At 30.8% G+C, this 26,910-nt stretch overlaps 2 protein-coding genes across 2 annotated transcripts; one reads left to right on the top strand and one right to left on the bottom strand.

The window, feature by feature from the left end:
• Nucleotides 1–15,444: 15,444 nt before the first annotated feature.
• On the top strand, nucleotides 15,445–16,282 carry LOC103496594 (protein EARLY RESPONSIVE TO DEHYDRATION 15-like). The gene is given in 3 exon segments (XM_051082796.1): nucleotides 15,445–15,775; nucleotides 15,871–15,996; nucleotides 15,999–16,282. Coding segments are annotated over 3 exon segments (492 nt in total). The 5' UTR covers nucleotides 15,445–15,513; the 3' UTR covers nucleotides 16,103–16,282.
• LOC103496596 (protein SODIUM POTASSIUM ROOT DEFECTIVE 2) lies at nucleotides 16,219–17,683 on the bottom strand. The gene is made up of 3 exons (XM_008458526.3): nucleotides 16,759–17,683; nucleotides 16,600–16,675; nucleotides 16,219–16,511 (listed from the first exon to the last, which is right to left on the bottom strand). The coding sequence occupies exons 1-3, from the start codon at nucleotides 16,765–16,767 to the stop codon at nucleotides 16,363–16,365; spliced, it is 234 nt and encodes a 77-aa protein (XP_008456748.1). The 5' UTR covers nucleotides 16,768–17,683; the 3' UTR covers nucleotides 16,219–16,362.
• Between the last annotated feature and the right edge of the window lie 9,227 nt (nucleotides 17,684–26,910).

The following is a 26,910-nucleotide window of genomic DNA, read 5'->3' as shown; positions in this document are numbered from 1 at the left end:
TTCAATGGTGACTGCAGAAGTAAACAATTAATAAGTCACTTATGAAGAAGATGAACAAAACAAAAAATTTTTAGAAGGGAAAACGTGCAAACCAGTGGTGGAACATCAGGAACTTCCAAAGCACTTAAACCCCTTCCGTCGGGATGATCACCTGATACCTTCGCTTTCTTCAAAGGTCTCTTCCAATGACGATAACTTTTGCTGCTATCGCTCTCATCTTTATGCTTCTTTACCTCCTCCTTAAGATTAGGAGCCATCGCCTCAACCAATCGAATTTCTTTACCACCCAGGTTGCTCCCTCGGTTCTTCGATAGTCTAGGCTGTGAAGGGGGAGGAATGACACTACTCACCAAATGGTGTCTGTTATCCTCAAAATAGGTCTTGTGCCTCGTGGTCCACCAGTCTGTAAATTGCTGAGTCACATGCTTGCAAGGCTCTAACGAACGGGCGGGCAAGTATAGCTCGGATAAAGTGTTATGCCTCGTACATATTCTCCAGTGATATAATATATCATCCAGCGTGATCGCAGGTGGCATGCCCCCTATATCATTAGGGATGTCCTGGTAAAAGCCAAATTGTCATCCAAACCGATACGGACTGTATGATGTTATGATCCAGGTATTTTCGCAATGAGAGGACAAGTAGCAGGAACACATGCTTACAAAATATGACATTTGCAGAAATGATGAATCATGGGTATCAACCATGCGTTCATGTTTATTTCTGTTCTGGAGGTTAGCGTGCCGCTAAATTCTCGCACCATTATGGATTAATTCTCGTGCCTCATATTCGCTAAAATAAATAGACCCACCTTCGCCTGAAAAGTTAGTCATCTTGGGGCCTCGAACTTCCGTGGGAAGTGGATAATGAGTGTCGAAATAATAGGCTAACCAGCCATGGACGTAATGCATGGGAAAGTGAAAGTCCATGCGTCCTATCGGATTGAAGGCTTTGGTTATCAAACCTAGCCCATGGTATATGTTCGCCAAAACTGGAATTGCAATACTATAAATAGTGCCAGTGGCCATTAGGCTTGCAACCGTAAATACTCCAGGACGAAGAAACGATCCTTTCTGAGGAAATACGAAAAGACACAACTAGCAAGATAAGAAGGCAGCTAAATACGTTTCATCCTTCAAATCATCCCTGATTCCAAGTTCTACAAATAACATGCTCTCCCTAGAAGACCACTCACGAGCTTGGATCTTCGAACCATCAGAGTTTTGAGTAAATTTGGAGCGCAATGCCTTCTTTTGCTTTCGCGTTATTGGCTTATCATAGCTCTTAGACCCAAGATACCAAAACGAAATCCATGAGCCAATAGTTACTTGGGAGTCATTCTTAGAAGATGCTGAGCGGTCATTCCTCTGCGTACAAACTATTGAGTAATACGCCTGGAAAAGATATTGGCAGGTCGTCGGAAGACACTTCGTCGTATCCCGCGATGTGGAGGTTAATTCTTTAAAAGAAGGGATCCTTTCCTCGTAGAAATCTCCCTTAATGGGAAGACCCCCAAAGGACCATAAGTCTCACAAAGAAATGGATAACTCGTCCGCCAAAATATGAAGAGTATTAGTCGAAGGACACCATGCTTCACAAAATGTTCGAACAACATCACTGTTACGATCATAAGTGTATAAAGAAGCTGTTACGACGCCATATAAACGAGTACTGTAAAGAAGTCGTGTATTTCGACCAACGACAAGCTCCAACCACTCCCAATAGCAGTCAGTAAAGCAGAACTCTCCAGGGACCTTGGTCATAGTACCCCAACGTGTTTGGCCTTCAATTAAACGTTGTCCAAGAGTGAGAGCTCTGCCAGAATTAGGAGCCTCATTGTGGATAGAAGATTGCAAGACCCATGCGCTTTTTCCCTCAGACAAAGGTATCTCCACGGATAATCTGGGAAAAACTGAGTTGTTGTCTAAGTGTGGCCAATGATCTGCAAAAGCGCCAGCCCATGACTTCTCCACAATGAGACTAAGTCCATCTTCTCTGGGTTGATTTCTATCAGAAAGTATTATGAGATGTCGAACTCCAGACAAGAATCGTTCCGTGAAGTAAACCATCGTTCTGTAAAAGTAAATCATCACAAGCAAGTTAGTGGCGATGACATTGTCTTGGAACAAAGAGTATATGAAAAAAAGTTGACGAATCAGTAGGGCGTCATGATAGAGTTGCATCATCTATCACAAACAAACCCCGAACAACGAGGAAGCAGCAAGGCGTCATGATAGAGTTGCATCGTCTATCACGAACAAACCCCAGGAATCGAGGAAGCAGCAGGGCGTCATGATAGAGTTGCATTGTCTATCATGAACAAACCCCAGAAGTTGACGAATCAGTAGGACGTCATGATAGAGTTGAATCGTCTATCACGAACAAACCCTCGGCGTCAAGGAAGCAGTAGGGCGTCATGATAAAGTTGCATCGTCTATCACGAACAAACCCCAGGCGTCGAGGAATCAGTAGGGTGTCATGATAGAGTTGCATCATCTATCGCGAACAAACCCCAAGCATCGAAGAAGCAATAGAGCGTCATGATAGAGTTGCATCGTTTATCACGAACAAACTCCAGGCGTCAAGGAAGCAACAGAGCATCATGATAGAGTTGCATCATCTATAATGAACAAACCCCAAAAGTTGACAGTCATAGAAGCAGGGCATCCAGGAGATCGTAACTTCATATATACTCGCATGGGATCTCCAGTTTTTTTTCTTTCTTTTTAAAAAAAAAGATGAAAAAAAAATTCGTTAATAGTAAACAAAAAAATGGAACCAACCTTTGATAGAGCTTTAAGTTGGTGCGAACCTGAAAAAAAATTAGGTAAGCTAGGGATAAAAAAAAGAAAGAAAAAGAAGAGATTAACAAACAAACAAATAAATAAATAAATGAAATAAAAATAAAAAATAAAAAAATAATAAAAAAAAAAAAGAAAAACAAAAGAAAAGAAAAATAATTATAAATAAATAAATAATAGATTTAAAAAAAACAAAGTGGAAAGTTAACAAAAAAAAAGGGGAAGAAACTAATTTTAAAATAATAATGATAATAATAACAATAAAAAATTATGAAAAAATAAAAATAAAAAAAGAGAAGAAAATTATAGAAATCATATATAAAAAAAAAGAAAGAAAGAAGAGATTAACAAGAAAAAAAAGTTAAAAAAAATAAAAAGAAAAAAAAGTCTGTCTTTTAGAAATTGTAAAAAAAAATATGTATAAAAAAAGGAAAATAATTATAAATAGATATTATTTAAAAAAAAAAAAAGAAGAAGACAAAAAAAAAAAACCTAAAGAGTCAGCAGCAGCCGCCCGCCCACCCCATTTTTTTTTCTCCTCTCTCTTTCTTTTCTCTTTGCACTTCTTCTTCTTCCTCCTTTTTCTCTTTTTTTTTCTCTTTCTTTCTCCTTTCCCATTTTCTTTTTTCTTCATCCTCCTCTACATCCCTCTTGTATTCTTTTTCACTCTCTTCTTTGCATCCCATTCTTTTTCTCTCATTCTTTCAACTTATTCTAAAAATTAAAAAAAAATGACGAACAAGCAATGAGTCTTCGTACGATGGTGCAGTGGTGGTGCGGACTAACAGGACGTGCAGTCGGCGGAATGAAAAAAAATCAGCAAAAAAAACAAAGAAAAACTTTTTTTCTTCTTCCTCCCTCTTTGACAGTAAATAATGTGAATGTTGTGACTCTTTGCATCATAGCCTCAAGTATTTATAGTGAGTAAAAATAAATCATATCTAGGATTGTTGAGATTTGAGGATTTTTTAAGTTCAAATGGTTAAGATATAGAGAAAGTTGGGATTGTTTTTTAAAAAAAAAAAAAAAAGAAAAGAAAAGAAAAGAAAAGAATATATATATATATATATATAAAATACTAAAAAAAATTGTTAAAAGAGGAAGATATTTGAGTATTCGGTTAAAGAAAAAAAAAACTAACGTGAAAAAAAAAACAAATCATTTCAAAAATAAAAATATACATAAAAATAAGTAATAATAAAATAAATAAAAAAGCTTTAATTTTTACTCTTTTCTAACCGATAAAAAAAATCCTTCTAAATATGTTAAAAGTATATAAAAAAAATAATAAAATAAGTAAATACAGGTTAAATTTACTTCCTTCCATTTATCCTTTTATAAAAAAAAAATTAAAAATTGTGATATAACTTTAAAAATATAATAATAATAACAACTGCTTACATTCATGAATTGGCAATATTCCAATTTCATTATTTTTAAGCTTCAATCTTCCAATTACTATTTTTTAAAAAAAAAAATTAATTAATTAAATTTCACATAGTGTTTTAATCACTCATATCCGAATGCATAGTGATTAATTTGACATTTTTCATGGGAGCCAAAATCAAGAACAAATCGCTTGTATTTTTTATCTCAGATTATTGTTTTCGAAATTCATCCACTCATGCAGGTGTACGAATCTCGAAAGAGAACATTTGTTGAGCAATAAATTTAGGCCAATTAAATTTTACCACGTCATCACAGTAAACATTGTGATAATCAGAATTTGATTGGGTTTGGATAATTAAGTTTTCTCGTACCCGATCTAATTAAGCCCTAAATATAAATTAGGACAAGAAATAATGGACCAAGCCCGTCAAACAAGTGGGCCCGAACACGAACCCAACAAGCAAATGGGCCCAAGCCCAAAGTGCCAGGTGGGCTCAAGCCCAAGCCCAACAAGCAAATGGGCCAAGCCTAAGTCCAACACAGATAAGCCCAAGCCCAAGCCCAACAAGCAAATGGGCCCAAGCCCATCTAAAGCCCATAAAATTTCTCTATAAATAGAGACATCTACCATTCATTTGGAGGGCCTTTGGTTGAAAAGAAGAATCAAAGCTCTGAAGAATTGAAGACAAAAACTTTTGAAGACTCTCAAGACGTGCAAGTTATCATCAACCTCGAAATCATCTTTCTGAAAGATCGAAGACTTGGAAGATCAAACTTTCCTTGAATTCCAGAAGATTGAAGCTCGAATTGACTTGTAATTACAACTTCTTGAAGATCGAAGACCACGAAGTTCTAAATTTTACTTTTTGTATTCGAGAGAAAGAATCAAAGGAGTAAATATTAGAGATTGTATCCACAATACATAAATCAATACAAAATTCGATTCCATGAATTAAATTTCTCCTGAAATCTCGTGTGAACAGGCATCATTGTGAGCAATCTGGAAGCATTACGACTATCACAATGAAGGAGAGTGGGACCCTGTTGGGGAACACCCATATCAACAAGGAGCCAACGAAGCCATAGGAGTTCAGTAGTAGCATCAGCAAGAGCACAATATTCTGATTTAGTACTGGAACGAGAGACAACACTTTGTTTCTTACTACGCCAAGAAATGAGAGAATCTCTTAAGTAAAAGCAGTAACCTGTTGTAGAACGCTAATCGATAGGATCCCCAACCCAATTTGCATTAGAATAGCTAGAAAATATGAGAGAGGATTGAGAAAACTGAAGGTCATGCCCAATGTTCCCTTGATATAGCGAAGAATACGTAACACATCAGTAAAATGTATGGTTCGAGGAGTAGCCATAAATTGACTAACAATATGAACAACATATGCAATGTTTGGACGAGTCATTGTTAGATAGATGAGACTGCCAACCAGTTGCTGATACAAACTAACATCTTCAAGAGGAACACCATCATAAGGTGTCAGATGAACATTGGGATCTAAATGTGTCGAAGCTATGTTGGAGTCAGTGATTCCTGAGTAAGCCAAAAGATTAGAAGCATATTTGGCTTGAGACTATAAATATTCATTCAAGCATCGAGAGACTTCAAGTCCAAGAAAGTAGTTAAGAGACCAAAGTCTTTCATCTCAAAATGCTGACGAAGATAATGTTGGAGATCAAATATGACCTATGGATCATTACCAGTAATAATCATGTCATCAACATAGAGAAGAAGAAGAACAATACCCTGGGATGTGTGGCAAGTAAAGAGCGCAGTGTCATGAAGGCAAGAAGCAAAACCAAGTTGAGTGATGGTAGAGCTAAATGTGGCAAACTAAGCCCGTGGAGCTTGTTTTAGACCATATAATGCTCGACACAGGAGGCACACCTTGTGAGGAGGAGGAGAAGTACCAGGAGGTGGCTTCATATAGTCTTCTTCAGAAAGAGTACCATTAAGGAAAGCATTTTTGACATCCATCTGAAGAAGAGGTCATTGCTTGGCAGCAGCAACAGCTAACAAACTTCGAGTAGATGTCATCCGAGCCACATGAGCAAAAGTTTCTTTATAGTTCAATACCATATTCTTGCGAATATCCTTTTACAACAAGACGAGCTTTATAACGCTCGATAATACCATCAGAGTGCGTCTTGATTTTGTAGATCCACTTGCAGCCAATGGGTCTTTTACTAGGAGATAAGTCAACAGAGTCCCAAGTGTGCATCTTTTCAAGAGCCTGCAATTCATCATTCATCGCTTTCTGTCATAAAGGGTCAGTACTAGCCTCTTGATAAGAGGTAGGTTCAACAAGAGAAACAATAGTGGAAAAACAGTGATAATCTTAGAGATGGATGAGAGGTTCCCTTACTCAAGTAGAACGACGAAAAGGGGTGTCTAGAGTAGGTTCAGAACCATCATCGGAAATGGATGACTGGTTCGAGTTTGCAAAAGTAGGTGTGGATTGAGCAAGCTCAGTATCAGAAGTGGACTTAGAGAGAGGAAAAAGTTCAACATATGTATCGGTGAAGAAAGGTTAAGGACTAGAGAAGGAAGTGTGGAAGGAGGACAAGCGAGAGAACATAGTGTGCTCCCAAAATGTGACATGGCAAGATATACAAAAGTCTGTTGGAAAGAGGATCCCAACAAAGAAAACCTTTATGTTCTGTACTATAGCCAAGAAAACAACAGAGGTGGGCACGTGGTTCAAGTTTAGTGTGTTCATGAGGACGCAAGAGAACAAAGCAAGAACAACCAAAAACTTTAAGGTTAGAGTAGTTGGGAGGAGTACTATATAGTTTTTCGAATGGAGAGATGTTTTAAAGAATAGAGGAAGAAAGATGATTGGTGGTATAGACGGATGTAAGAGCTGCTTCACCCCAGAATTTCTTAGAACATAAGGCAAAAAGAAGGAGGGCACGTACTAAGTCAAGAATGTGATAATGTTTGCGCTCAACATGTCCATTTTATTGAGAGGTGTAGGGGGCAGGAGCGCTAAACAAGAGTGCCCTGTTGAGAGAGAAAAGATAGAAAAGTAGAGTCCTTATACTCCAAGACATTATTAGTACGGAGGGTTTTGATAGGATAAGAGAATTGGGTGTGAATCATGTTAGCAAACTCAATATAAGTGCGAGATAATTTAGAGTGGTGTTTGAGAAAATAAATCCATGTGAATCTAAAGAAATCATCAATGAACAAAACATAATAGTGATAACCATGGACAGTGGTAGTAGGGGCAGGACCCTAAATGTTAGAATGGATTAAATCAAAAGGTTTACCACATATAGAAGTGGATTGAGAAAAAGACAAAGTATGTTGCTTAGAAAGTTTGTAATTTAAACAATTAAAAGGGATAGACTTGGTAACATTATTTAAAGTGTTAACTGAAATTAAATAACAAAGTTTTTTAGGAGAAGCATGACCAAGACGAAGATGTCACTAATATGTATCAGAGTCAGTGACAAGAGCAGAGATGGATAAAGAAGGAGGAAGCTGAAGTGATAGGAGCTCAAACAATCTTCCCACTTTGCGACTCGTCCCAATCGTCTATCTCGTATGCGGATCCTGAACCTGACAACCATTGGGAGAAAAAGAAATAGTTAAGCCAAGATCACACAGTTGACCAACAAACACTAGATTAAAGGTTAAGTTTGGGACGTTGTAAGTATGGGGAAGACTCAAACTGGGGTTATTAATGGTGCCAATGTGAGAGATGTTCATACAATTGTCATCAACCGCATCAATTGGAGGTAAAGATTTAACAAGACTAGAAGTGTTCATAAGAGAATAATTAAATGTCATACGATTGAAACAAGCAGAGTCAATAAGTCATCAATTATCTGATGAGACGGCCAGTGCAGAGGAAGATGTTGAAACAAATTGATTTAAAAGGCTTTGAAGATCACTTATCTAAAAATGAGGGGGGGGGGGGAGTCGAATTAGCTGAAGCAACAGCAACAACATGAGAGGTACCAGATTTAGTAAAGTTTTTTGCTCTTGTAGAATATCTTCGAGTTCGAGGTAGTTTTATGGGACAATTATCCAGAATATGACATGGTAGTACTTGCATTCTATTTTAGGACAATCAATAAATTTGTGACCAGTGAACTTACAATTCTTACAAAATGTGCTTGCTGCTCTAGATGGTGAATAAGTGCCTGCAAGAACAACATCAGAATGTTTGGAGAGATTGATGCCAAGACGTTTTTTTTTCAAATAGTATCTCTTGGATAACTGCATCCAATGAGGGCAAAGGATTGTGGTGTAGTAAGGCAGCTCTAACAGATTCATATTCTGGACGTAATCCCATAAGGACTTTAATAAGACAAAGATGATCTTTACTGATTTTAGCTTGATCAAGTTGAGTCCAGATAGGTTGAAGCACTGCTAGATATTCATTAACAAATTGACCAACTTCTTGATTAAGATTGACAAGGCTACTGTGCAACTGATAGTAATGAGCTAATCCGACATATTTAAACCGTGTAGACAAAAAATCACACAGCTCCTTGGCATTTTCAAAAGTATCAAATTATGTATGGATAGCAGGGATTGATGTGTTACTAAGTCAAGTGATAATCTGATGATTTTTGTTATCCCATTATTCGAGGCATTCGATAAATTTGCTATTATCTCCCTTGTCTTGTTTGGTTGGTTTGGTAATATCGCTAGTGATAACACGTCATAATTTTCGTCAAATTAAAAAGCTTTACATTTGATTTGTCCATGTGGTATAATTAGAGCCATCAAGAATAGTGCTAATTGGATGAGCAATTTCACATTTCTCCATCTACTCGCAATAAAAAAAACAAGTTAGATATTCGACAAACAAAGCACAAACACATATCGAAGGAAGACTTTAGATTGGGCAGAATATGATCAGAACATCAGCAGATTGGGGCAAGCTAATCTGGGTTTTCCGGCGGTGGATGTGGGTTTCATGGACGAGGAGAGCGTCACGCTGGCAGAGCTGGAAGCGTGGATCTGGTGTATCGGACAGAGCTGAATCAGTGTAGGTGGTCTGCGATGGATCTGGAACGATGTTGCGACGGGATGAACGGATCTGTGACGAATCGACAAATCAGATTTGGAACAACGAATTCTACGACGGTGAAGTTCGCGACGGCTTGCGTGGGTGACAAAAAATCGACAGGAGATTGATCTGGAACGACGGATATGCGGCGGTAAGATTCGCGATGGCTTGCGTGACAAGAAATTTTCGAGAGCAACGGAAGATGGATGAGATTCGCGGCAAAGGAGACTGGACAAACGAAGGACGTCGTCGGCAAAGGAGACAGAATGAACGGATGACGTTGGCGGCGAGTTCACGACAAGAAGAGTGGTTGCAGCGGCTGAACAGAGGACCTAGGTTAAAGCTCTTACACCATGTGGAGATATTTTATTGAATAAAATATTCTTATGTTTATTTACATTGAGAAAAAAAGATAAATACAAGGACCTATGTAGTAAATAAGGAAATAAATAAAATAAAATATTTTACTCCTAATTAAAAAGATTTTATACATAATTGTTCTTTTTAAAAATGTTATCCATCATAATTATCTTCATTATTTTAAAAATTAAATTACAATTTAAACTACGTTGAAAAAGTGTTCCGAGAATAGAATATAAATCCTAAAGAGAATCGTAGTTGGTATTAAGTTGAATATAAATGATTATTAACTAATTTACAAACTTGATTTATGTCAAATAATTTGCATGATTATTATTTTGTAACATCATATAAGTTGAAATAATGTAAATAGCCTCCGTAGCATTTAAACCTAGAAAAGAAGAAGATAATAATGAAGATGGTTTGAAATTGAGTGTTGTTGGGATTCTGTTGTCCCGTATCCCAAAAAGTTCGTTGGCAACTCTCCACGTGTCCTACAAGTATAGGGGTTCATGTGATAATAATATTCCACTATATATATTCACATAATTATTTATATGCACTATCTTAAAAAATAATTATAAAAACTATTATTTAAATTAATACTTTAAAACAAATTAAAGGAACATTATTCTTTTATATTCGATAATAACCAATATTTTAAAATCAAACATAAATTTTATCTTTACACTCAAAATGAAGTTATTGTCTATATCCATATATCTATACAACCCTAACCATTTTTTTAGTAGAAAGAAAAGCTAAATATGTTAAATAAAACTAATATTTAAATATTTTTCAGAATACTATAAAACTATTTTTATTTGAGTGATCGTAAAAAATGACTATCAATGAACTATTTACATTTATAACAAAATTAAATATAATGAGTTTTTGTCGGTTTTTGACAATGTGTAAATAGTTTGTATTTTTCTATTATTCTTGAAAAATCCTACATTTTAAGTATGATTTAGTTTAAAATAATTGTGATAAGAAATTGAACCGATAAAAATTTAAAATAAATGTGAATGGGGATAAATTTGAGATGGTGAAGGAAGGATACAAATTTTGTAGCGAAGTTAAAATGTAAAAGGTCATAATAGTTTTAGCAGGAACTAATAGTTACGTTGAAGATTATTCTGATATAATGATTGAAAAGCAATCATCCCAAACCAAGCTAGTCTTCGAGATATCGAGATATCTGGTAAATACTAAGTTTTTACTGTTAGTCCTAACTAGCAATGTGAGCTGTTTTTTAAAATCATGTGGAAATATTTATGAAGTTGATATTGGTCCTTTTATTTGAGGTGACACACTATTTTTATTTTTTCATTCTTTTTCCTCCCCTCCCCTCTTCTCTATTCCTATCTTCCTTCCCTTTTCTTCTACCCTAACACACTAAAACCCTACTAATAAGATCCAATTAATTAACCAACAATCGTCCGAACCTCATGACTTGCCACAAACCTAAAATCAACATTGGATGTTGTCAAACGCTGTTCGGTAAAATCTGTTGTTTCTTACGTCGAATCTCTCTCTCCGTCAATCACACTTTTCTCCTCTCTTGTCTGTAAGAAAAGCTTTTTCCCTCGCGTTTGTCTCTTTCGTCGTCTGCCCCCTCTCTCTCAATCTTCTTCTTTTCTTTTTCTCAAATAAAACCTAAAAGAAAAAATTTAAATAATTGCAAAAATACCCTTAAGAAATAATTACAATTCTAAAATTTAAATTCAAAATATTATTAAAAATATATATTATGAAGTATTTAATAAATGTTAAATTCAAATTGTTATTAAGAATTTATCTTTGTAAGATTTGAATTCAAATTGATGATTTTTGGAGAGGATATAAAATCTAAATTTTAAATTATTATTAAAAGTATGTATTATGTATTATTTAATATAGTTTTGATATATTTTGAAATATAAAGAATCCAAACCTATTGGATTTATATTTGCAATTATTTTAGGGATATTATCTAAAATTTGAATTTAAATCGTTATTAAACATATGTATTATGAATTATAGAAATAAATGGTGAACTAATTTATTTAAATCCTAAAAATTTGAAGAAATTGATTTTTTTAAAATAAAATGTTTTTTTAAAAGTAATGTCAAAATATGTTAGAAGGAAAAATATTGACAAAAGGTAGTTTGGGCGAAGTCGTGGATCTCATCTATAACTTCACCCAAACTACCTGTTGTCAATATTTTTCCTTCTAACATATTTTGACATTACTTTTAAAAAAACACTTTATTTAAAAAAAATCAATTTCTTCAAATGAGATGGCACGTGAACCACACCTTTTTCTTTTTTTCATTATTTAATATATATTATATTAAATATTTAAATCTAAATGTATCTTTTTTTTATTAAATACATTTCCAAATTACAAATTCTAATTTTAAAAAATTTCTTTCTTTATTAAAATATATTTCCAAATTTCAAATTCTAATCTTCAATTCTTTTAAAAGATATATATATTAACAAAATATGTTATTAAACAAATATTTACAATCCACCAATATTAACAAAATATCTAAAAAAAAATTAAAATCAAAATGAAAAAAAGTGATGGCGAGAATAATTCTATTGTATGAAAATTAGAATATCTAATTAATTTTTTTAGAATCAAAATATCTAATTCTATTGTATAACAAGAATATCTAATTTTCTTTTAGAATCAAAATGAAAAGAGTTATGGTAATAAATCATTTTGTTAATACAAATATTTGTTTAATAACATATTTTGTTAATATATATATTTTAAAAAAATTGGAGATTGAAATTTGAAATTTGAAATGATATTTAATAAGGAAAGATATTTTTGAAATTAGAAATTAGAATTTGGAAAGATATTTAATAAGAAAAGATATTTTTAGAAATTGAAATTTAGAGATTTGAATATTTAATATAATGTATATATATATATATATAATAATAATAATAATAATGAAAAAGAGAAAAAGATGTGGGATCCACGGGTCCACGACTTCCAAACTATTCTATTTTTGTCATTATTTTTCATACTAATCTATTTTGACATTACTTTTAAAAAACACATTATTTAAAAAGAATTGAATAAATTACAAAGAAAGTATCATGTTTAGTTAAGATTTGCAAAAAGATGTTGTTTACAAATACACTATTCGTGATCTGTGATATTCTACTTCATTTTTCTGACCTATCCAAATACACTGTATGTGTAAGAAATGTCTAAAAAAGTAAAAAAAAAAAAAAAAGTCTACAATCGACGATTTTGCTATAAATTAAAAGATTTTCGAAACTTGCTATTTTCCAATTTGTTATTAACTATTTTGCTATTTACACGGTTATTTAAAAAGAATCACTCTTTAATTACTTGTGGACCATGTCCATGAGTAAGCTTAAGTAAATTGTGGACTTGGTCCACGAGTTACCTAAAAATTGTGGACCTAGTCCATGAGTTAGGTATTAACCATAGACCCCATCTACAACTATTTAGTTAATATGGCATGTTTACGAGACATCTATGTTTGACTCGTTGAGCTGTACCTATTTTTAACATAAATTTCCAACTTTACATTAAATTGGTTATATGTTCAAACCTGTTTTTGGAAAAGTTTCTATTTAAGTACATTATTTTAGGAATTTAACCCTTTAAGTTTAATTGATTCATAAAGTTGGACCATTAAGTAACCATGTGAAAACTAATTAAGAGAAAAAGAGTCACACGTGTTCTTTTTATATATATATATATATATATATATAAACTATTTAAATTGTTCAAATTCAATGCATTTCATTATCAATTATATATTTTACGATTGATAAATGTTTACAAATGTAATAAAATATCATAATTATTATAGATTAAAGTAAATTACTATTTAGTCAATTTGAGGGCTATACCATGTATTTCATTATATTTTCAAAATAAGACATAGTTTGTTGTTCCACATTTGTTATTGTTTTGAGAAGGTCCTGTCCTAGAATTGAAAAGAAGCAAATTATTGGGAGTAATGGAATAAATATGAATATTTTTATTATATTTATTTATCATATATACTCCTTTCAATCACATTTTAAACAAGCCATTAAATAATAATATATAGACAGCAAAATGTAAATTCAAGTAGTCATGGAAAACATAGTACTATATCATGCAGTCAAATAAAATGATTGTTACCTCAGTTTTTTGTATCATGAAAAATATTATTTATACAAAAGAAAATGTATGATTTATAAATTAAAATAAGATATGATATAATAGTAATGTGTCACACCTTAAAAGAAATTTAGTTTGTCCTAAGTAGTAGTATGTAAATGTTAGGGTTGGTAGATAAGTAGATAAGGTAAAGGAAGAAAGGAAATTACCTAAAGAAGGAAAAGAAAAAACAAAAAAGAAAGGTGGGGGAAGTGGAAGGGATAAGAACGATGAGTTGGAGTGTTAGTTGTGGATAGTGATGAGAGAGTTATGGATGAGCACTAAATCCCTGAGGAGTAATTCTTGGAATTCATGAATCCAAATATTTAAACCCAAAGTATAACTTTCTCCCTCTTATTAATTAATTCATCATTATATGATATGTAATAATTTACTGTTTTTTTCCGACTTTTCTAAAATTACTTTATTTTCTCCTCATAAGTTCTCGACATTTGTCCTTTCTTACACCTAATTTAACACTGTAGTTTCAGATTTGTTATGCAAAGTATAGGGGTTTTGTTGTCAATATATGACTGAATGAGAATCCCTTGATGTAAAAGAAAAAAACTTTGCGGTGTAAATATTTTAACTTAAACAAATCATAAACTAAGATAACAAAATGAAATGAAGTACAAACTCCATGCTGTTTGTAGATAACAAAAACTATGTTGAATCAACGTTATTATATAATTAGTGAAAATTGGTAAATATTTACTACATGCATAATAATTTAAAAAAGTCTATTAAACTAATAAAATATTTTCATATTCCAAATTTGCATTTGCGTCATTTGTCTTCCTTCTTCTTCCTTATGTCATTTCTTCTTTTTCAGATCTTTTTCTTCTATTTTCTAACGATTTATATTTCTCTTTAAATATCATTTTCAACAAATTTTTCTGAAGTTATTTCATCTTTTTCATATTTGAGAATAACAAGATCCTTTGAATACCATTTTGATATGATCTAAATGATCATTTAATACTGTCAATATAATCGTTTACTATGGTCAACGTGATTGTCTAAATTTCAAGCTATTTTTCCATCGTTTAAAAAGAACTATATGATCGTGTTTATATGATCTAAACGACTGTTTACCATAGTCAACTCAGATAAAATTGAAAACATTTTTCACATTATTAAAAATAACCGCACAATTGTGTAACATGACCTAAACGATCGTAGACCATTCATTTAAACGGTAGTATATGATCGTTTAGAAGAATATTACTCACGCGCGCATGTAGTTGATTAATCGCGTGTCAATTGGAGTATTTTTTTGATTTTCCAGTGTGAACTTATGAGATTTTTTTCTGTTTTATCAATTTGTTATATTTATTTATAAAAAAAATCCGATAAAAATACATGTTACTTAGTATAAAATATAAAAATATTTGTTAGGTACAATATTATATATATATATTTATAACATCAATAAAAAAGACATATGTTACTTGAGATTAATTATAAGATTATAAAAATATATGTTACTTATAGTGTGGACGTGAGAAGGGGCTAAAAACCGTGTGCAGTGTTTGAAAACTTGTCAATTAGTTAAAGAAATCAACACCGTTTTTTAAAAACATTGGGCCAAATTCCATTTTAAATAGTGTCATTTCCGTAATAAAACTAAACCCTAAGTCCTATTTCACTTTTTCATTTTTATATATTTCATCCCAACCTCTCTTCGTATTCATCCTCATCCCTCATCGACCTTCAAATTAACCAACCAACCCAGTGGCTATGGATGTTGTCACTCAAAGAAACTCCTCTTCTTCCGTTTCCATGTTGAATCCCAACGCTCCCTTGTTCGTTCCCATGGCGTATAGGACGGTCGAGGATTTCTCCGACCAGTGGTGGGAGCTCATCCAGTCCTCCCCCTGGTTCCGTGAGTACTGGCTTCAAGAACGCTTTCAAGATCCTCAAAATGAACTTCCGTTTGGTGAAAATGAAGAATTCGTCCTTCCGGATCTTGAAAGTTTCTTCGATGACTTCACTCGTCAACGTAAAAAACGAAATCCAGTCATCGAATCTGTCTATTCGTTTTCCTTCTCTTAATCGAGCTTACTAATTCGTTGTTTCTTTTGTTTTCTTCTTCAGAGGAAGAGGAAGAATTGGAATTCTCGAAAGACTTAGTTCCAATGGGAGCTTTCAAATGGCAGAAGGCTCGGTCTGGAGCGGAGGTTCCTAAGTATGCTCAAAAGGCTCCCAAGATCGTGAACGTGAAAGTGAGTCCGAGAACGATTCACCAACCGAGATAGATTTTACGCGCCCAATCGAGTACGTTTCTTCATCAGAACTCAAGAACCAGTTTGAATTGTTGTTGATCTAGGGTTTTCCATTTCCTTTTTTTTTTTTTTTTTTTTTTTTTTTTTTTTTTATGTACAGAGTCTAGAACTTGATCTGTTACATATTAACTCTGATGAATCTGTGTTTAGTTCTTGTAAATTTGAACCAAGTCTTACTTTCGATTATGATAAAATAAAAAAAGAGTTTCAAAATTCTCAACAAAGTAGATCCATCCATCACTAACAACATCAGAATTGGAAGTCTTATTCTCTCTTCTCTAATCTTGATAATCGCCAAAATCCTCTAGTTAGTAATGTTGTTCAGTTCATCATCTTGCCATGGAACTGCAGTTTTTCTAATTTTCTGAAGAACTTTGATGACTTCTTCGTTAGTGACATTGCCAGTAACAATCACTTTGTTCATCTCCATATCTACATTATATGTTTCTATATCTGCAAATGGAGAAGAAAAGAAAGGAAAAGAAAACCCGAATTAATTACTTAACCACAGGAGATTCTGACGAAGACATTGAACACAAACCTTGGATTTTCTTGATGGCTTTGAGAATCTTCTTGATACACTCGTCACAATGCAAAAAGACCTTCAATTCCACCACCTATGGCCAGAAAAACAACACCCATTAGAACCCATAAGAAAAGAAATCAAATTCCAAGAAATTTCTCTCTTAGAAATACTTGCATTAGCCATTCTGTGACCGATCACAATTCCTGATTCAAGTGCAAAAATCTGAAGAGTGTTGAGGAAATAAAGTGGTTTTTTCTTATCCTTCAAGAAAAGGAAGTGTTTTGATTAAGTAAAGAATTTATGTATGTTGATAGAGGAAAAGTAAGAAGGAATTGGATTCTTCGTTTGGTGGATTTTGCTGGATGCAATTTTCAGCTCAAAAAGGTGAGATTCTTGATTTAGGAAGAATAGAATGCTGTGTGGAAATATTATCAATGTTTACTTAGCTGGGCTTTTCTTCTTTTTCGGGGATATGGCCATTGTCTGAAGTCTGTCCCCCCACATTGCACTTTCGGTATCCACTCCCCTCTTTTGTCGTTAACATGACCCACTTTCTCCGCAAATATCTTTCACTTTTACTTTTATTATTGTTATTATATCAAGTCGGACACTATCATAAATTCTTAATTTTTAAGATAAGATTATGTAATATTATTTTGTTCTTGATTTGCAAAGATTCTAATGTTTCTTTTTATTTATATGGTTGACGTGTTTGTCTGATAGTTTGCGTTGGAAAATGTGGATTGTCACGAAAGGCACATGAATCTAGGCCCATTTATATATTGGTTCGGCCCACTTATGTTGAACAAAAATGACATCACGTGTCATTTTAAGAGATTTTAGTAACATTGTTTTCTATTCTACCTGACATAAATTCCTTTTAAAATTTGATTATTTTCATTCATGTTAGGACTTTTCCACCCATTTTGTACAGACACAAAAAAAAATAGAAAAAGGAAAAGAAGTTTCATTAGAGAATTGAAAGTGGTTGATTTTTATGATTGTATGTTTGGATTATTGTATGTTTTAAAATTTCTACTCTATCCTTTCTATTCTATATGGACCACAGTAGTTTTTGTTATAAAATTATAATTTATTGTTAGATGTGTGATTTTGGTACTTGCATATACCATTCTTGTTTTGTTCTTTTCGAATCTTTTGAAGAATAATAATTAATATAGATAATTTTGGTATAATGTACATCTATATACACTTTTGTTTATATCTGAATTCTTGGTTTTGTAGATTCATAAACCATTACTATAAATTGTGTCGTATACTCAAAGTTATTTTGTTCTGTTTAATTTTATATTGAGAAAATTAGAAGAACAATGTAACTATTTTGGTATAACATATAAACTATCGATATACATAGGCAATATGTATGAAGTTAGTGACAAATCCAGAAATTTTGTATAGGGACACTACATAATTAAACATACTAAAGAAAAAAAAATAATAGCTTCAAAGATGAATTAACTTAATACGTATTATAATTATCCTTTGATGATAAGTTTACTATCTAACTAATCTAATAAATCTTTCTTAATATAAGTTATAAGACAATCATTCATCCATTGATCTGTCATTCGATTTATAGTCGAGTCTTCACAATATTCATAGCAGAAAATTCTCTTTATAATGGCTGTTGCAATCGGTAAAATCAATGCCAATGTGAGCAACCAATAAACTAATAGGTAGTTCTTATCTCTTTTCGTAATCTTTTTCACTACAAGATCATCAATGTTTTTTAATTCAATAAACTCTAAATGTATATCAATAATGTTATTTTGAAGTTAATCCTCTAGCATAGAGAGTTCAACAGTTGAAAAGTCTATTGAATAAAACTGAGCAAGTCAATCATGTTTTTGTTTATCAAAAGCAGCAAATGAATTATGAATTTAACACGATAATGATGCAAATTTGTAATCTGTTGAGATTTTTGACTTTTTCGTCTTCGAATTAAAAACATAAGATCCATTTTAAGAACTTCAATGTCATGACTATCGTAGAAATTATAAACTCTTTCCGATATTGAATTCCAACTAAATTCTCTTATTGCTTACCGTCTATCTTTACAAACATTAACTAAATTCATTGCACTCATAATATCTTGCTCTTTTCTTTGTAAGGTTCGAGATAAGTCATTTGTGATTCTCAATATATTTTCCATGAGATTGCATTGAAAACAAAATCAAATAACAAGATTGAATTCTTCATATTTTTGTTCTGAATTTGATCCACTGTCCACAATTGTCTCAAGCACATCAACTACCAAAGAAAACATTGTAACGAAACTTGTTAAAGTGTTGTAATGTGATCCCTATCGAGTATCTCCTAGTCTTTTAATCATTATCCCTTGATTTAATCCTCATCCACTTGATATTTCACCATTATTTAAAGCTTCAAAAATTTTCCTGCTATGTTTCTTTAGTAGAATATCCCGACGTTTTGCTGATGCTCTAGTAACATTCACAACATTTATAGCAATAAAGAAAGACTGACAATTCTCAAATGATTTTTTTTATAAATATTTATTAGATAACAAATGATGACCGCTAGAAAATAAGTTAGGGTTTTATGTTAGTTATGTTTTTCTTTTCTTTTATTAATAAATTATCTTCTATTTATGAGATAATTGAAATTTGTCAATAAAATTGACATTTGGAGAAATAAAATTATTGAAATTTGGAAATATATTTAATATTTGGGGAAAGAAAATTAATGATGTTTAGAATAAAATATATTTTGTGACAATTTAAGAAGAAATTTGATATTTGAAGAAAGAAAATTATTAATATTTAAAATAAAAACTAACTTTTGCAGGAAAAGAAAATTAACAATGTTTGGAATAAAATATATTTTGTGCAATTTAGAAATATTTGAGAAACAAAACTATTGATATTTGAAATAAAAATTACAATATACGAGATTCAAACCTTTGATTTAATTGCCAAAAAGTGGAGGCACAACCATTACACTAGAACCAAATTTTAGTAAATTTAAAGCATCATTTAACATATATTGTAATTTGATACTTCAAAATTAATATCAAAATACGAAAATCGATAATGCGTACTTCCACTAGTCCCTTGCATAAAGTGATATGCTATATTAATTGACATATATCGAAGTTTTATTACATAGATGCATGTGTGTGTATTATGTAAAAGTTAAATTTTACTTGTACATTCAAATTAAATTTCAGAGGATGAATAAATTATAGAAAATAAACATGCATGTGAAACAAAAAAAGAAGTGGGAATAAGAAACTTGGTAATTGGGGACTGCTTATTAGGAGATAACAAATGATTTCATGTCATTAAAGAAGAAAAAGAAATTGGAACAGAAATAGTTGTAATAGAAAAATAATTGAAATAATGAGAGGATATATATATATATCTGTCAATATAGTCTAATTTATATGCACTTGAACAAAATGTTGAGGCATATTATGTTAATATATATATAGAAGTAGGAATAAGAAACTTGGTAATTGGGGTATGGAGTATGGATATAGACAAAAGCATAGGTCAAATCAAAATACAAACCAAATACACAGAACAAAACAATTTCTCTCCCTAAAACAAATGAAGTTGGATTAGATATTTTCTAAAAAGAAAAATACATACTATTAGAGCAATGAAAATGAGAGCTCACCCTATGAAATTCAATGGAATGCCAACAAAATTTCCCCATCTAAATGATTGGGACACTTTCACAACCTCCCAAATATCCCCAATAATTTGTACCCTTTTTCCTTTTAATCAAAACATAACATCCCTCCTCTAATTTTCAATCACTACTACGCAAACCTTTTCATCTTTTTTATAAAAATATCCCACGAAAGTGCTTAATAAACCTCAAAACAAAGACCTTCGATGTTGTATTATTCACTTTTGACAATATATTTAAAAAGTTGTCTGCGTCTAGAGTTTAGAGTTTATTTAAGTGGGCCAAATATGGTATCATATATTCCACATATTTATCTAAATGAGGATGAGATTTTGGATAAATGTTAACTTCAGCTAATTATTCTATACTTTTCTTTCCTTTAAAAAAAAGTTATTGTTTATTTGATGCAAAATGACCTCAATCTTATTCTACTTGCATCAATCATTTTGTTTTAAATTATTTCGAGATTAATTCTTTTCTTTTTTCCCTTACACTGTGACACAACCTCATCTCATACATTTAAATAATATATATAGAAATGTGTTTATATTTTTATCTAACTTTTTTATTCTTAGACAAAGGGGTTTCTTTTGAAATAATCTTTGCCTCTAAATCATCTTTTGGCCCATGCAAAGCAAATGATATAATTTATCGGATAGTAATTTAAAAAATCAATCTTTAAACTTTCTAACGAGCCAACAAACAAGAGCATTGGATTAGGCACAATCTAGAATGCGCCCTAATTATTGGCTTTTCAAGAAGTTACAACATTACGGTTGATGTTTGATGAAAATATGAAAATAGTAAAAAATTGGTAGAAGTTTGAAGGTAAATAATGGAAAGATAGAATGGGGTTGAGAATCCAATTTGAACTTCTTCCAGCTCATTTCACACCATTCAGGATCACAAATTTGTCCAACATTTTGATATATCAAATTGATAAAGTGGAGTTTCGAGATGTTTAGTTATAAAAGGTTTAGGTTTAGTTAGAAATTAGAGTTATAAGTTATTTATTTATTTGGTAAATGTAGCCATTAAAATAATGTTTATTATTATACTCTATGTTTCATGCAATATAAGTTCCTTAAACCCTATGGTAACTAAAGGAGAGGCGCTCGAAGCACTAAATTAGTGAATTTTACATGAAAAGAAATTGGGATATTGTATATGCTCAAAAAAGTTTGCATATATGGTTTCCTAATTTTTATTTCTTTTAACCTCATCAAATCAAGATAGAACTTCTCTATTTATAGTGTTCTCTTGTGGGTTTTATGGAATTGAGCTTGGTTGGCTCATGAACTTGGTCTCTTGGATCTAACTTGGGCCTTATTTAGCATTTGGGTTCAATTATATATTTATTTTTGTGCTTAATTAGATTTTAGTCCAAATAAATAATATCTAATTATATAAAAATAATTAACTTGATTCAATGGTCGTGATGAAAATACATAGCAAAGGCATCATCGAGATTAGTCAATTTATAGTTTCAATTTTTAGAACATATGTCCAATTTTTAATTAGTCTCATATTCAATTATTTATATTTTCGTCATTAATTTGGTAAATGATGTGACAATTAATTATGATTTGAGTCAAAATTTTTCCTTCAACAGACAATGTGTAATATTAAAAGGGTAAAAGAACGGTTAAAAAAAGAAACATATTATATAAACTAAATAAATGCAAATATGAAAATTACATTTAAAAAAAAAAATAGAAAAGAGTCAAGGATACATATTTAAATAAAAGAACTAAATGGTATGATACATCCTCGTGATAAAAAAAATAGATTGTGCAGTTTTGACTTTGGGAATGAATTGAAATATAAACAAAATAATGCAAAAATTTAGAAGTTACTTAAGAAAAGGTGAATGAGTATACATATTGAAATAGAATGGTTGTTGAGACTGTAGACTAAAAATTTAGATTTGGAAAAAAGTTTTATGATGGAAATAAATCATCTGTCTTGACTGATTGCTTTCTTTTCTTAATATAAGAGGAAATACTTCAACCAATGACCAGAACAATTGTTTCCCAATCACTGCCTTCCGTAAGTAAATTAAATTCGTGTATATATTTATATACAACCAAACCAACAAATATTTACGATAAAGAAGATTTTCATAAATTTCAGATTTTTCTTATTAGTTTTGAATTTTGCGTTAAATGTTTACGCATCTTCTTCAAATTATTACTTCTCTTGTTATTCATTTTCTTCATATGCATTGATTTCTTCGTCTACTTTTTCAGAAATTTTTCCTTTTTCTTCATATCTCATATTTGGTGTCATCTTTTTCATGTAGACAATATTTTTTTTTGTTCTTTTTTTATTATCAAGTATTGTATCTTTTTTTTTTTTTTTCATTATACGATCATGTATCAATATCTAAACGATCTGTTGTCTATTCCATATAGACAGAGATAGACCACTCTATCGCTAATCAATTGTTTAGATTCAGGATAAAATCGTAAACCATTATCACTAAAATATCGTTTAGATTTGATACAAGATCATTTAAATCGGATACAAGGGTGCAAAGATTATTTCGATTGGTTACAAAATCATTTTTTAGCGTGTGTGTGACCGATTAATTACAAGATATTTTTTGTTATTTGTCGTTGTGGACTTGTGAGATTTTTCTCTCTTTGGTAAATATTTTTGCACTTATTTTATTTTTTTAAAAATATCAAATTTATATTAAAAATATAAAATGGATAAGTTGAGAGGAAATGTCCCACTAAACCCTGCCTACGTGGATCCTATGAATGTGGGGTGAAGAAATGAATTATATTAACTTATAAGTTATACTTAGTTGTATAAAAATCTCTATCCTATTAGCTTACATTTAAATTAAAAATAAAATCCAATCTAGTCAAATACTTTTTTGCAATAAACAAGGATTACTATCTAAAGTAAAACCCAAAATGATCCAAAATACATAATTCTATGATGGAGAGTGATTAAATTCAATATCATTTTGCACAATGAGTGGGGTTTCTTAAAAAAAAATTGATTTGTTTCTTAGTAAAACGTGATGATGCAAATACCCACCACACCTTTTTTTCTTCAAGAAAAATAATGTAGAGAATAAAATATTTGATTTTCTTTTAAAGAAATCAAATAATATTTCACAATCTTAATTGTCTTTACATGACCAAAACTTAAAATGAGTACCAGCTGTCTGTTTTCTCCTTTTTTTTAAGTAGAGAATGATGGAAATATGTATTTCAGACATTCAATAAGATAAACATTACAATGCTAAACTTTTTTCATCCCTATATCTCATGCCTACTAATTTTAGATTAAAGCTTATAATTGATATTTTAGAAAAAAAATAAAATAATAAGAACAAGTATTGTACTTACTAACAATGACAACTAAAAAAAAGGAGTTGGTCTCGGCTAGAGCTAATAGTCAAGGCTAAGGGCGGGCCTTGTCAAATTCCCAATAGCAGATGCTTTCCCATACCCAAAACAACACTTTTTAACTCCAAGATATATAATTCAAGAGATGTTTGGTCGAGGCAACCCTAACTAAAAACAAAACTTTGCAGCCTTTCGGCTCGATTGGTTTTCTAATTATCTTAAGGTGACTCGAAAACCCTAAAATATACTGTAGGTTAACTTTATTTTTATAAATATATAATTATAACTCCATATGAGGTAGCTAAAATTCAGAAACTATTTAACTTTCACTCTCTAACTTAAGCATCAAAGTGAATGTAGCAAGCATCACACTATTGTTCAGGTTTTCTCTTTTGTAAGTCATGTTCTTTTCATCTTTAAACAAATTCACTGTTAATGTTACTTAAAGGTCAGGTGTGTTTACCTTTGTCTAAAATTTGACATAAGTAATTTGTAATATACTAGCAATAAAAAGATTTAAAATTTGAATCCTCTCATTTTTTATTATATTTAAATAATTTTTTAGCCACCTAATTTTACATTTGTTATCTCATTTTGTTGAAATATTGGAAATCTCATTTTGTTGAAATATTGGAAGAATTACACTCATTTGTTTCTTCTCACTCTTATGTATAAATTAAATATATGTTAATAGAATTTAGAGAGTTTTTAATAGGACCCTGAACTTAAAAGAGTGTGTTTAATAGGTAATTTAACTTTAATTTTTTGATTTTGTAACTATCAAAGTCACTAGAGCTTTTAAAATTACAAAATAAAAAGAAGACACTCAAACATTCAATTATGTATTTAATTGGTACTCAATGTATTTGACACTATTTTTTAATTAGAAAAATTATTTGTATGCTTTTGTTAATTTTAATTCTAATTTAAATGTTTGATGTTTAGATTTATTAAATATTAAAAGTTTAAAAATTTATATAATATTAATGGGTTTTAAACTATTGTTAGACATGTGATTGCAGTTAAATTTGGAGATTTATTAAATGTTTAACATATAATGTATTAGTATAAAAATATTGAAGACTAAATTAGTAAATTAATATAAAAAATCATAGAAAGGCATAATGGATTGGTAAGGTCAGTGATTGGTTAGCGTACTAAAGGTGGTAAAATCATCACCTACATTCCATTAATATATACTATAATCACCATTTAAGCATCAAATATTATGCTTTTATACTTATAATAAAGTAATATAATATATAATAGTTTATATGGGTCTTAATTTTCTCATTTTTTAAAAGTATTAAATTGTTAAAGGTGACCATGGCCAGTTCAGACTTTACTTTGGCTTTTTAACTGTATTTCATTTTGACAAAGTGATGTAACACTATGTTCATATATATAAATACAATATAGATATAAGTGATGTATGAATCAGCACAAGCTTTGACATACATTATATATTATTTTTTTATATCTTTCAACTTCCAACATGTAACCCATTAGCTCCTAGTAGCAAACCGGTTCATAAATAAAATTGTCCAAAGTATAACAAAATTAAAAATAAACTTTTATATATTTATTTAACTTCCAACATGTAATCCATTAGCTCCAACTAGCAAATGGGTTATTTATCCAAAGTATAACAAAAATAAAAATAAACTATTATATATTTATTTAAATTAATGAAATTAATATTTCATGTTTTACAGATCATTTATAATAAAAATGTCATTTATTCTTATGACAGGAATCTATTAAAAGTGCATAAATAATATTTATGAAAATGTACATATATATATTGCATTGGAAAGGTGTCATTCATCAACAAAAGCAATTTTAGCACACTGAGTATCATAATGGAGTTGATGCGTGTCCCTTCAAGTTACAACGAGCTTATGTTTTTTTGGGTCATTATGAAAATTAAAATAGATTTTGTTGTCTTCCTCTTTTTAGTAGTTGATATTAGGTATATATTACTTTTAGTTCCTAGTCTTAACATATATATTTTTTTTTAAATTATGTTTATATACCACATCACACAATAAAAGGTTATATATATAAAAAAAATTCTCAAAGCTTTTATAGTTTATATAAAAGATACCCTTCAACTTTAAAAATGTTAAAGAATGCCTTTAAACTTTTAAAAATGGTTCAAAAATACGTTTAATGTTAGTTTTTGATAAAAACTATTGAAAAAGTTTCATAAACACTCTTGAGCTTTAAAGAATTACAAAATACTCTCATTGATTAATTTATACCAATTTTCTTACCAACCAAAATAATTAAAGTCCTAAATTTTAAATTAAACCATAGCCTTAAATTTATTTGACTATTTGTGATACACGTGTTTGAATAGAAAAGTCATTTTTGTAAATAGGAGTTTTGAAGAATGTTTTTGAAGGAGTATTTTTGTTAAATGATCGTATGGAAGCAATTATTTGGAAGTTAAGCGATTGAGTTGGAAGCTAAAACGATCGTTTGAAGGTTAAAACTAAGCGATCGTGTAGGAAGCTAAACGACTGTGTAAGAGGGTAAACAATCGTATAGAAGCTAAATGATTGTGTAAGAAGGTCAAAGATCGCGTAGAAAGCTAAATGATATTATAAAAGGGTAAAAGATTGTATAGAAAACTAAACGATCGTGTAGTAAGTTATAGGTAGAAAAGGAAATTTTATAGAAGTCCTCAAGGTTATGTTGGTCAAAAGCTTTAATTAATTTTCAGATAAATGGAGTTCGATTCCAGGTGTCTAACAATGAAGAAACTTAAATTTTGACAAGTAGGAGATGTAAGCTCATAGTTAAGAGGTGAAATGGAATAAGTATTATGGAATTAGGTGTCTTAAAGTGGTTTTGTCGAGGGGTTCCATAAAAAGGGAGAATTACGGGTGAAGTTCATGAATCATTCATATCTTTTAAGATTCTCAGAAGGGAACTTCAAGTATTGTGGGTGATTTTTCTAAAAATTGTTCAATGATTTCAAAACTTTTCTTATAAATTCATGTTGATGTAAAGTTAAGTGATTTCAAAACATGTCCTTAAGCTATTATTTACGAATGATTTGAGTTAAAAGTTTAAGTTGTTTTATGATTAGTTTTTAAAGCATATGATTTCATTAAACGTATTTATTTCAAGCATGTTTACTAAGAAATGTTTAAGGTTTGTGAGGAAAAAGAGTTGATCAAAATATTATTATGACTAAAGGTTATTATGCAAAAGGGTTCTTGAAAGGGTTTGATGGTTATGTTTAAAGGTTTGCGTTTTATTGAAAAAAGATTCTTGA

The sequence above is a fragment of the Cucumis melo genome, chromosome 3, assembly GCF_025177605.1.
Source record: "Cucumis melo cultivar AY chromosome 3, USDA_Cmelo_AY_1.0, whole genome shotgun sequence".
Taxonomy (NCBI): domain Eukaryota; kingdom Viridiplantae; phylum Streptophyta; class Magnoliopsida; order Cucurbitales; family Cucurbitaceae; genus Cucumis; species Cucumis melo.
The sequence above is the reverse complement of the archived record's forward strand: the minus strand, read 5'-3'. Positions and strand labels throughout refer to the sequence as shown.